Source organism: Azolla caroliniana, unplaced genomic scaffold (genome assembly GCF_043228905.1).
Source record: "Azolla caroliniana isolate FFs.n. ecotype wild unplaced genomic scaffold, voAzoCaro1.0.p SCAF_17, whole genome shotgun sequence".
NCBI classification, from domain to species: Eukaryota; Viridiplantae; Streptophyta; class Polypodiopsida; order Salviniales; family Salviniaceae; genus Azolla; species Azolla caroliniana.
The window spans coordinates 18,863,519-18,875,594 of NW_028230452.1; the positions used below are offsets into that span (position 1 = coordinate 18,863,519).

Consider the following 12,076-nt stretch of genomic DNA (forward strand, 5'->3'; position numbering starts at 1 on the left):
GAGGCTACAATTTTTAGAGGATCCAAATTTTTGAGCAAAATTGGTTGCACACACATCAAAGGTATGCACTAACCCAACTTTCTTCTCACTACCTCAAAGATGGCCATGGTTTGCCTTCTTGAAGGGAAGTTAAATGTGTTCCACCCTCTTGTTTGACTAGTCAATTATTCATCATGTGGTAAATTAGTAATCCTTGATAGGAATACAACGCCTAGGTGATGGTCAAGCTTATAAATCATCATCCCAATATCTTTGATCCCAACACTCAACCATTTTTGCATGCACACTACAGTTGCTCCACATCCTCAAGTGACTCATGTTTAAAGCATTGCAATACCATCAATGCATTCGCATTAGGGTGAAAACGTTTGACCTCAATCGCAGATCAACTTGATGGCAACTTGTTGACGAACTCTTCTCATGTTCTATTGCATATATTGTTCTCATTTCCTGTACACTATAAATCATATTTCCTCCCCAGGCTACCTTAAATAACAATGTAGTCGAACCTTCACTTTAAGACTCGAGTGATTAGGTCTTGCTCCCTGAGCTATCTTCATTATTGGTTCGATTTCTATCTCCTCCCATCCTTTTTTTCATTCATCAGAACCTCAACTTCTAGGTACTTTCCAACGACCTGTCCTCGTCGCCGTGTGCAGACAGGAGAGGAGGCTCACACGACGCAGTGTGCAGACATGATGATGAGGAGGTGTTGCAGAAAAAACGGTGCTCCGCCATGGTGGAGGTCTCTGCGTCCAAGCAAAGACCATCATCTCTCCACCTCCACCTCCACCTCCACCTCAGCGGCACCGCAAGGCCTCCATCGCCAGTTGAGCTCATCACCAGGGGGACGCCGTGCTTACAGCCTCCTCCTGGCAAGGATAATCGCCTGCAACATCCCCCCCGTTGATGGATTAATCCCCCTGAGACCACCACCACCACCACCACCAGCAGGTGCAGGGCTCCGCCTGACAACCTGTCTCCATACATCGTCGTTCGCCCTACAGGGCCTCATTTATAACTATAATAACTCCGATCGAACCCCTCGATTACTCGTCGTCCAGCCCCGTGTTTTCCCTCAGGCCTGCCTCAAACCTACCCTTCTGGAGGCCCTTCGATTAGCTAGTTCCCTCGAGGAACTCCGAGAGGGCGAGAAAGAGGAGGAGGAGGTGCTTCCCCCATACATGCTCGTGCAGAGCCCTGAGTTGCGGAAATCCAAGAACAAGAGAAAGCGAGTACGAGCAGGCATGTGATCCAAATGACGTCCGTCCGACCCATTGGACTTACTTCGTGCCCATCTGTTCTGTGCTCTATTTTTTCGCAGCATTTAAACTCCTGGTGCAATAACTGATTTGCATTGTGATCTGCAGATGCTTATTTTGGAACAGGTACAATTGAAAATGTGCGAACCCAAGTAGTTCTAAATGATTCTCAGGTATTTCTCTTTGTGCCAAAGGATACATCTTGACATGGATGTGTGTTGCACTCATAAAAATATGTGCACTAGTGTTGTCTGCAATTGTTGTGCCTCTCCTCGTTAGGAGTTTTTATAAGCTAGTATGACCTCGTCGAAATTCTTGAAAATCATGCCTAATGTCCTCATGCCCAAGCAGTTCCAAACTAACACGGTCTTCCATGTCTGTTATGGTGCTGGTCCCACAGTTCACATTCTGCTGCATATTCAGTCACCCAAGCCTCCACCATTTCTACTTTCAATGTGTGTTGAGTGTGTGTGCATCAGTGTGATGGTGTGGCTAGACCTCTTGGGCATGGGTATTGACCAACTTCCCCTGGCAAATTTCCTGTCTTACATAATGCTGCTGCAATAGTACTTGAACATAAATCTGCGTTGGGCAGTTCTTTGTTTCGTATTGGGGGTTTCCCAATGGCTGAATAAAACATTGAATCATGCTACACCATCCCTTTCTTTTCCTCTGCATGCATCCAAATATTCTTCAACATGCCATGTTGAACCATTTCCAAACAGTTCTTTGCTTCGTATTGGGGGTTCCCCACATGGCTGAATAAAACATTGAATCATACTCTACCATCCCTTTCTTTTCCTCTGCGCCCATCCAAATATTCTTTAACATGCCATGCTGAATCTAGCTGAATGAAAGTAATTCGATTTTCAAATTTTCCATGGGAAACATAAAATTTTAATTTTTCTATGGGAAGCATCAAATTTTATATGTGATCCTTGGGGAGGTGATTTTGCGGTGTTGGCCTTACTTTCGATATGTATTTATAAGCTCTTTGAAGGGCATATAACTTTATTGGCATTCTTCTAGTTTCCAGAAACATTACTAAGTACATGATTGTGCCCTTAACCCTAAACACAACCTTGTACTATTAAAGGGTGATGAATTTATTATCCTGATTTTTTACTTTTGAATCCCAATGCTGAAAATTTCTGGTTATTGGTCAATGTGGGAACGTGGGAATGTTAAAATTAAAATTTGAGAAAATACAAACTTGCCAACTTTTCCAGAAAGTAGCAAGCATGCATCTGTCAGCACTTGGAAACCTTAGTAGGAGAATTTATTGTAAAGTTCTTTTTGCTTGCATTGGTCATGTTCTACTCCCCCGAGGACTTCTTGCAATGCTCTCTTTGTTTCCATGGGTAATTTGAGCTTGGAGGTATATAACGAAGTCTCTCCCACACATCATGGGATTTCATGTACACTCTACTAATCACCTTATTGTGGAGTATATCGTTCATTCTACATGAGACCCATAAGGCATTTCACGAGGGAGTCTCTCTCACACATCATTGAAAACTTTTGGTTATTAGCAAATGTGGGAATGTTAAAATTAAATTTTGAGAAAATAAAAAATTTCCAACTTTTTCCAGAAAGTAGCAAGCATGCATTTGTGAGCACTTGGAAACCTGGTAGGAGAATTCGTTGTACAATTCTTTTTCTTCCATTTGTCATGTTCTACTCCCTTTATTTCCATGGGTAATTTGAGCTTGGAGGAATCTAACGAAGTCTCTCCCACATCATGAGATTCATGTACACTCTACTAATCACTTTATTGTGGGAGAGGCTGCTTGTGCCCAACTTTATTGTGGATATGCAACCCTTGGTGCTCTCGAAAGACAATATGCACATTTGCAGTTCCAAGCGCCACGAACTAAACTGTGGTGATTTGATATGCTTGTGACACCAACTCTTCTCTATGGAGTAGATACGTGTGGTCTGAGCTTAAGATTTCAAGATACCTTTAGTGTCGATGATTGCCCACATGATAAGGAGGAAAGCATCCATGCCCCATTATATAATCTGGGCAGAGATTGGAACAGCCCCTATAATCATCAAGGCATTATTTCGATCAGTGACCTATATCCAATGACTTTGGGAGCTCCCAAAAGGAAGGTACTCAAGGTTGGCACTTATGTCATCAAGATAACTTGCTGAACATGATGACATTCATTGTTGGTATGCTGAAATGTATCAATGGTTTGAGTTGCATGGCATAAGCATAAATGCACTACCCCCGCTCAAATATAACTTGGATGGCCCCCATCTAAACATGACCAAAGCGGACAAGAATACAGTTATCTGAACTGATTTTATAATTGGGAAAACAAGATAACATGGATCAACCCCAAAATTTCACTTCGTACGAAGGTGGCCTACTATAAGTCTCACTGTTTACACACATCAGAGGATGGATTCATGATCATGTCATCTTATATGGACATACAATCACAAATCTTTAGCCCATCACTCCTACTAATGCTACAAGTCAATCAAGGGCTACAAAAAATGGTGTTGAGATTTGAATCTCAGATCTTTGAGAAAAACTGACTGCGAAATACACAATAATGTGGAAACAGAAAAAATACACAAGATACACAGAGTTTTATGTGGAAACCCTAAACGGGGAAAACGATGGGAGAACAGATCTTCCACTATACAACAGGGAATACAAGGGAGACAAGAATATAACACTCTTTGTGCAGAGTGTATCAGCCACACAGGGTTCTTGACGTCTAACCTCACTCAGCTATGGCACCATGCACTCATTCACTTTCTCTCTCTGCATAGCACTTCACTATGTTCTACACTTTCTGTTCTACATACTAAAGCTTTGCCCTAAGTGTCTTTATACTTATACACCATATGGGCTATTTACAAATGTTGTCCGTACTACTCTCACTTCTATTATTATACTAATAATAATAGCAGTTAGTCAGCTGACTCTTATGTCGACTGTTTAGTCGGCCCGACTAGTCGGCCTTGTCTTCTGTTGTAACTTCAACTTGGACTCCCCCACTGTCGACTCTCCATGTTGACTCTTCATGTCATCGACTGTTGGCTCTCAGCCTGACCAATCGGCTACTCCTTGTCTTCAACTGTCGACTCTTACAGAGTCGAACAGTCGGCTCCTCCCACAGGAGGGACATATTCCTAACACTCCCGACCAGGACATAACAAAGGGGCTACAATTGATCAGGAAATAACAATTTGTTAGGCACGCACGCCCTGGTCCTCATGGACCACAATCTCAACAAGATTATTTAGTCTCTTTTTATCTTCTTTATGTTTTTTTACTTAGTAACATTTATTTATTATGGTTTGTTGTTCTCAAAGATGAGACAACACTTACGATGCAATCTCTTGTTTGGTCTTATAGGACACGCAATATTTCTTTCTTTCTTTGTCTTTGGCTCTTGTTTTTGCCATTTATTATATCTAGAATATAAAGTACACATTATTGTATATGTAACGTGGGCACCAAGATTCCTATATTTCCTGAGGTGGTTGGTTTACAACGTTTAGGAAGCCTGTTGCCAAAAATCCAATGAACAAAGAGCTATACCCAAATGACTTGGGTTCACACGAAGAGAGCTTTATCCATCGAAGATGACCTATTACAAATATCATTTCATGAGCTTCGCAATGGATGGATTCTTTTATATAGCAAAGTACACCGACATCTACACATCCCATGCTGCTCAAAGCAATAGGCTAACTCTAGAGTTTCCTCACACCAAAGAGATCAAAGCAGGATGAATGCATCACATAACTAGAGCTTATAGACTCAGGCAAATTATGTGAAGAAGAGATGAAGAGCAAGTAAAAATTTGTGTGCAAATATACAATCTTTAGAGGTATAGGAATCGACCTGCAAGTCCATTGTGGGGACACGCTTCTGAGTGTGAAAAGTTAATGGGACCACTGGGATTTTGAACCAAGTAAGACAGGGTAGAACATGCTGCCTAACTCCCAGATGATGGAATTTAGGTGGAGCATTATATGTCTGAGTAATAGATCCAAATAATGTGGGTGCTATTATGCCTAAAAATACTGGAAAAGCCATCAAACTTTTTAAGTGCTGTACGACTGTCTATGCAGGCAAGCTACTTAACCATCATGCTGCTTATCCATCTACAGCTTTTTTTTGCAAATCATGATTCTGATAGAGTGAATGAGTCTTAGAGATATTCTGTACTATTAGCTTTTTTATAGATTTAAATTAATAAACTTTATTATCTGTTAAAAGAATGGTGGGTTTTTTTTACAAAGGAAGTGTACTATCGCAATGTAGGATGGTGTTGATGCAGTTTTTGTCAATGCAACTCTTACTGCTGTGCAACAACGTAACCTTGAGGTATTAGAACATGCTGGATGCCATTATAGTTTCACTAGCTCTCTTGAACTAACTTTAAATTGATGGAGAATCAGAGAGCATGGGGAAAACCAGTTCTAGATCGTGTAGCCCTAATCATTGAAATATTCAGTGCTCACGCTGAAACAAAGGAAGCGAGACTACAGGTTTAAAGAAAGCATATCTTTGATGTTTTTCTACGATATGATTAATGAATTATTTCTACATGTTTGAGACAAAATTTGTTTCTATAATAGGTTGAGCTTGCTGCATTGAATTACAAAAAGTCACGTCTGGTGCGCATGCCTGCGAAGGATGGGCGCTTAACCTTTGGAATGGATTTTGAGTCAGAAGTTGTGAGTGCAAGAGGGTAATGTTTCTGCCCCCATAGTATTGTTATCATGTGCTGGTGTTTCCACATGTCCACAACTTACATGCACCTCTACATTTGTCATAATGGTGATTGTATGTTGCTTGGTTTCACCCATAGGTGTAGCCAAGTGTCTTTTTTTGTTTTTAGTTAGCTGCAGATTCTTTCAGGCAGAGGTTTACAGTGTTATATTTTCATTCTTCATTTATTTAGACCTATTTGTGTCATTTTTCAATTGGTTGGGTTGCACTTGCCATGTCATAACGTTGAGAACTGATTCATCACGAAGGTTGAGGACACTTCATCTGTGATGCTTAGGATGGCGTTGAGGATGAAGACTGTTAATAAAGATTGAATTAGTATTTGTTTTCATTATAATACAGCCGGATAATAATTTTGATAAATTTCTAGAACTCTTCTTGAGTTTGGGATTTTGAGACTAACACTAATATTGAGGTTTGCATTTGGGTAGTTTTAAAAAGCAAATGGATTTAGAATGAATCTTATTTTTGGATTTCAATATCCAGAAGTGACTCAACATTCTTTATTTAAGCATAGTGATCTTAGCCTCAACAACAGATATACTCTATAGGTGTGGAATCTGATGGGAAATAGGGGAAATATGAGTTATTTAAGTTTGGTTTCTGTCAACTTTCTATAGTGTATGGATAGTGAAGGTTTCTTCCATACTACTTTATGATTTAGCATTCTCTAAGGGCTTCACCAATTTAGTACCTCTTCTACATAACCTAATAGATAAAGCAATTATAAGAATGTCCAAGGCGGAGCATGAACATTCAAGTAGGGAATATGAACAATCACATTGAGGGCCAGTGAGCGCTCCCTCATACTATGAGTTATAATAAGTTCTATTGCATCATATTAGCATTGCTCTTGTCTTGTGCTGTTTATCATTAGTATATCACGAGTGTTGATCTCATCATACTGTCTTAGGCTCAACGTGTTTTTGTTTGGTCAAGAGACGCTTACTTATCTTATAGTCTAGCAACCCGTTGTGTAAACGCGCGTGCGTGCGCTACTTGAGTGGGACCAGGGGTTCTTGAACTAGGCAGGACACAAGGGCTAAGAGGGCACTGATGATAGGGGACTCGTAGGGAACACACAGAGTCGAATGGAACCCAGAGTTGAAGGGAGCCCAGATTTGAAGGGAGACCGGAACGTTTTGATTATAAATTTAACGTAACGATCATAAATTTAAGGATGGATAAGCAAGTTTAAGAATGTTTTAGGCCAAGAATATTTTGATTAAACAAGAAAAACCCTTTATAACTTAAGGTGAACAATGGATCGAGTGGATGACGGATTACAACGGTGGCAGCAAGCGCTAGCCACTAAGTAAGTGACAGAGACAAAGTAAGATAAGAGAGAAGGGTTGAAGCTTCTGGTGATGGGGAATTGAGTGGGTCACCGAGACTGTAATTACCGCCAATAACTACAATGCCACGAATCGGGGTAGAGTTCTTAGGCCACTCTGTCCACCCGTCAAACGATTGGTGTACGAGCTTGCTGGTCCTCTCCTTGAAGCCTTGAGATGCTAAATGCAGAAGATGCAGAAGACGAAGCAGAGCACCCCAAAACACCAAAACACAGAAGAAGAAAAAGAAAAGAACGAAAATGCTAAAAATAAACTAGAAAACACAGAAGCCGAAGGAGAAGAAAATTGTGCTCTCTTTCACTCCTTTTATACGAAGAGTGCGCTCCATTTGCATTTAATGCTTTATTCCTTAATTCACGCCACGTTGACAGATCTTTATATTTCTCAGATATATCTGCACAGACTGTTACAATCTTCTTCTTTTCCCTCCTTTTGACACTTCTCCTCTTTCCTCCACACACTTCTGCCCTTCCTCTTCCCAGTTTCTTCCTTTCACCACGCCACATTACAACACCGTGCTATTTTTGGTTTCACAGCTTGCTGCTTTGTCTGGGTCAATAACACAACATAACCTAATGAAATGTGCTGCTGGAGTAGAAGCCCATCAGACTCAAGCTTTTAGCTTTCTTGTCAAGGATCAACGCCGGTGCCTATGAATTTAATTTGTGGGCAACTTGGAAATACTCTATTAATTCTATCCTCATTATAATGATAATACTTAAACTTCGATCATTCATAAATAACACAACTTGAAAATCTGTGAATATTATGGACAATTCCAGGACTCTCACTTGTTCACTCTCATTTGAGTTGTCGATTATTCGCCAACTTGAAGAGAGGAGGTAGAGGTTTGTATTGATACCACTTGTGTATAATGTGAACTTAGAGTAAGAGTGAAAGGAGAGAAAGTAGATGAGGTGCACAGAAAATGCAGAAGGAGAGGGAGGAGATACATATATGTTTTTGGAGCCTCCTAATCTGTTTTAAGGGGCAAAAAGATACTGTCTTATTAGAATGTTATTTTAACTCACTTGAGCCGGTTTGCACTTGCCAAGTGATCCTAATATGTCCTTGCTATAGTCTGAAAGAGCCTTTATAAATGTACAAATGGAGAGTTTTTGGGCATTTATACCTAACAACGTCCCACCTAAATGTTGGAAGGTGACAGCCCTAAAACCAATCTCTCCCTTCTACACGGTCTCTTTTACTTTATTCCAGCCTTTATTTTATTTGACTTTCTATACCTTTACATTTATAACATTTACGACATTGTTTTTTTCTTTCCTCTACTCTAGTTTAACTCATTATACTACGAGGCATATTTCATTCCCTTTCATAAATGTATCTATTACAAAATCTACTCTCATTTTTGTATTTAAAGGCCTTGATCCTTGTTTTTCTGGCATATTTCATTCCCTTCCATAATGTATCTTTTTCAAAACCCTCTCTCGGTTCTTGTTTAGTTTGTTTGCTAGCCTCTTTGGCACTTTACTTGTTCCTAACTGTTCTCTCACATGGTATCAGAGCTGTGATGTCTCCATAACCTCCACTGATCTTTTTTCTTCCATTCAACTTGGTTTTCTTTGAGCAACGATCTGTCTTTTTTCCCCATTTTCATCCCCCCCGCTTAAACTGTCATTTAGGGAGTAGGCAGTACCACTTAAACTATCATTACAGCAACAATAGCCGGTTTGCAACAGCGTCTCCAACTGCTCACACAGCTTTAATTGTACAGCTCAGTGAAAGATTCCAATCCTCATGCTTTGATACCATGTAAAACATCCCTACTCTTGTAGAGTTGGGGTGCGGAAGTGTAGTGTGAGCAACAGAAGGAATCCGAGGAAATAATCAGAAATAAAAAAAATACACATGAGGGGGATGATAGCTTATGCACTGAAGAAAGTAAGAAAGATAGAAATATTAACGTCTTTTAAGAGGCCAAAATGGCCTATAAGACCAAACAAGAGATTACATCTTAAGTGTTGTCTCGTCTTTGAGAACAACAAAACAAATAAAAAAAAGAGAACTATATTATTCAACTAGAAATCATCAACTGAACACAACGGGCCCAGTGGGTTTCATATACAAGTCCTCAAGGGACTGCCACATTAAATCACAAGGGAGACTATTTTTTCATATCGTATTCACATTTCTTTTCCTTCAACTTCAGGTTCTGCATAGATAGTGCTAGTGTTGCGTATCTTATCTTGGTAGATAATACTTGTTTTCTGGAGTAAGAGCATGCAGGTAAGCTGGAAGATGGAATATTATTCAATGCCAAAATAGGCTAACATTGTGTTGATCTAACTATCAGACGGGGAAGCGGTGGAGGGCGAGGATTCATAAGTGGTGCAGGAGAGACTGAAATCCAATTGCAGAGGCGAAGGTAAGTTTCAGGAAGCTTGAACTACATGTTCTAACAACGATTCTATGTACAGCATGTGCATGTATGTAGAAGTGGACATTTTTTTAAACTGTAAACATTGAACCATAGAATTGCAGAAAGGAAAGATCGACTGACCACTATGCTGAAAGAAGTGAGGAGAACACGTTCATTGCACCGGAATGCTAGACGGAAACAAGGAGGCGGGCAAGGCAATCGGATTCCAGTTGTTGCTGTTGTTGGGTACACAAATGCTGTACGTCTAGTTGGTACCAATGTTTTTGGCTTGCCAAGGAGCATTCTTTCATTCTATGACATTTGAAACTTACACGCACAAATTTTTTCTGACTGCAGGGCAAGTCTTCTTTAGTTTCTGCTCTTTCCCGCAGTAAACTCTACATTGATGACAAGTGATTTACCTCTCTTAGAGAAGACTCAATGACTTTTTAGTTTTTTGAACCATGCATGATTTCACTAATTGCCTATTGATGTGATTTGAAAAGGCTTTTTGCAACACTCGATCCTCGATCACGGAGTGTAACTCTTCCTTCAGGGTATGATTTGCATATTTATATGGCATTTTCCGTGCTGTTTGTGTGGGAAGCTAATTGAGGGCATCGTGTTTCAGCCAAACTGTCATTCTGAGTGACACTGTTGGATTCATTTCTGATCTTCCAATTCAGGTTTTGAAAATATTAAATACAATGAATCACTTTTTAATTTTTTACTAAAGCAAAGATGTCTGTGTGGAGTCTTCACTGTGTTTTTATCTTCTTATAATCCAGTTAGTAGAAGCATTCCATGCCACTCTTGAGGAGGTTGTTGAAGCAGACTTTTTACTGGTATAATACAAAAAAATCTTTAATGTTTAATGGTACAACTTTTAGGGCTTTCTGGTAATTTCTTCCCTTGGTGTTAAGCATGTAATCGACAGTAGTGCACCTAATGCTGAGGAGCAGAGACTGGCTGTGCTGCAAGTATTAGATAGTATTGGCGTATCAAAAGAGAAGATTATGAATCGTATGATTGAAGTATGGAATAAGGTTTGTTTTAGTGTCTCTATGTATATGCCATTGTTTCTTTTTGTAGTGGAATATGTGTATTTGATTTTGCATCGATATGTGTGAAATAAGATGTATTTTTTTTTTAAATAAGGAGATTAAATACTGTGTATGCATTTAGCAAGGAAGACTCATGGGCCTTAGTTAGAATTGTAGTATAACAAGCATCTTATGACATGGAAACAATTAAAGGTACATAATAAAACTATTATTATTATTGACTTGTTGTAACTAATATAAAAGTTAAACTACATAAGTCACATTATCATTCAATGATCAGTGTAACATGAATTAAGAACTAAACAAATGCGCAATTGTTGCATCTTTGTGAAGATTGATCTATCATCCAACTCACCTGCTGATGAAAGTGAAAGATTGAAGCTGGATGATCTGGAGAGCTCTCAAGATTCTCCTGCAAGTACGGCAATGGAAGAATATTCTGGTAATGATGGCAATAATGAGGATGAGGATATAGATGATGATGATAATGATGAATGTGAGAATAGTGATGATGAGGGATGTGTGGATAATGATGAAGAGGCAATTGAAATTAATGAGTTTCAGAATGAGGATAATCTAGAAATGCTAGGTGTGCAAGAAAACACCAGTTTGAGCTGGTCCTCCAATGGAGTATCTCGCATTGGTACATCCGTCGTCGAGGGTACTGGGCTCAAAGAATTGCTCCAGCTCTTGGACAAAAATATCGTTCTGAGCCAAAGGCCTTGTTCTGAGATTGAGGCTTGATATTCATAGTATATGCTCATCATGTATGTTATGAAACTGGTATAATTGATTAATGCCCTGAAGAAGCATATTCGTACAAAATATCTGATGGTAACATCAATGCCCAAGGCCTCATACATACTAAGAGCACCCTGGAAAGAAGTATACTCCTTCAGTCATCCAAGTGTGTCCCCTAACATGAGGATGAATAAATCTTTTTCAATACAAGAAAATTATGATTCCTCTCCTAGACTAAGATTTGTAGAAGCATATTATAGATGAAATACATCCTCACGTCCAATTATTGTGAATGCACTCAATCAAAATGCCAAAAAATGTGATGTTTTTTGACTGCCTTTACATACTATTGACCTATTATTATTATAGGGTAATCATTGTTGGTGAATGCTAGAATTTGAAGAGTTCCCTGGATTGAAGGATTACACTCATTGAAGGTTAATATAAATGACCATGTGGTTCACAAGTTTCTAGTACGAAATGCATTCACTAACATGTAATTGGTGTAA

At 39.4% G+C, this 12,076-nt stretch overlaps 1 protein-coding gene across 1 annotated transcript; it reads left to right on the plus strand.

Moving 5' to 3' along the window:
* The first annotated feature begins 663 nt into the window (after positions 1-663).
* LOC147853405 (GTP-binding protein, HflX) lies at positions 664-11,688 on the plus strand. The gene is made up of 13 exons (XM_087333249.1): positions 664-1,245; positions 1,371-1,435; positions 5,557-5,619; positions 5,694-5,783; positions 5,874-5,986; positions 9,697-9,768; positions 9,877-10,021; positions 10,120-10,175; positions 10,269-10,319; positions 10,394-10,448; positions 10,551-10,607; positions 10,686-10,808; positions 11,160-11,688. Exons 1-13 carry the CDS (start codon positions 696-698, stop codon positions 11,568-11,570), a joined length of 1,851 nt encoding a protein of 616 aa, XP_087189375.1. The 5' UTR covers positions 664-695; the 3' UTR covers positions 11,571-11,688.
* The last annotated feature ends 388 nt before the right edge of the window (positions 11,689-12,076 follow it).

Bases quoted from the DNA above. Each gene is read 5' to 3' on its own strand.
- LOC147853405 (XM_087333249.1), top strand. From the start codon at position 696: ATGATGATGAGGAGGTGTTGCAGAAAAAACGGTGCTCCGCCATGGTGG. The intron at 1,246-1,370 runs GCATGTGATCCA...TGTGATCTGCAG, and splicing joins GAGAAAGCGAGTACGAGCAG to ATGCTTATTTTGGAACAGGT. The intron at 10,320-10,393 runs GTATGATTTGCA...ATCGTGTTTCAG, and splicing joins AGTGTAACTCTTCCTTCAGG to CCAAACTGTCATTCTGAGTG.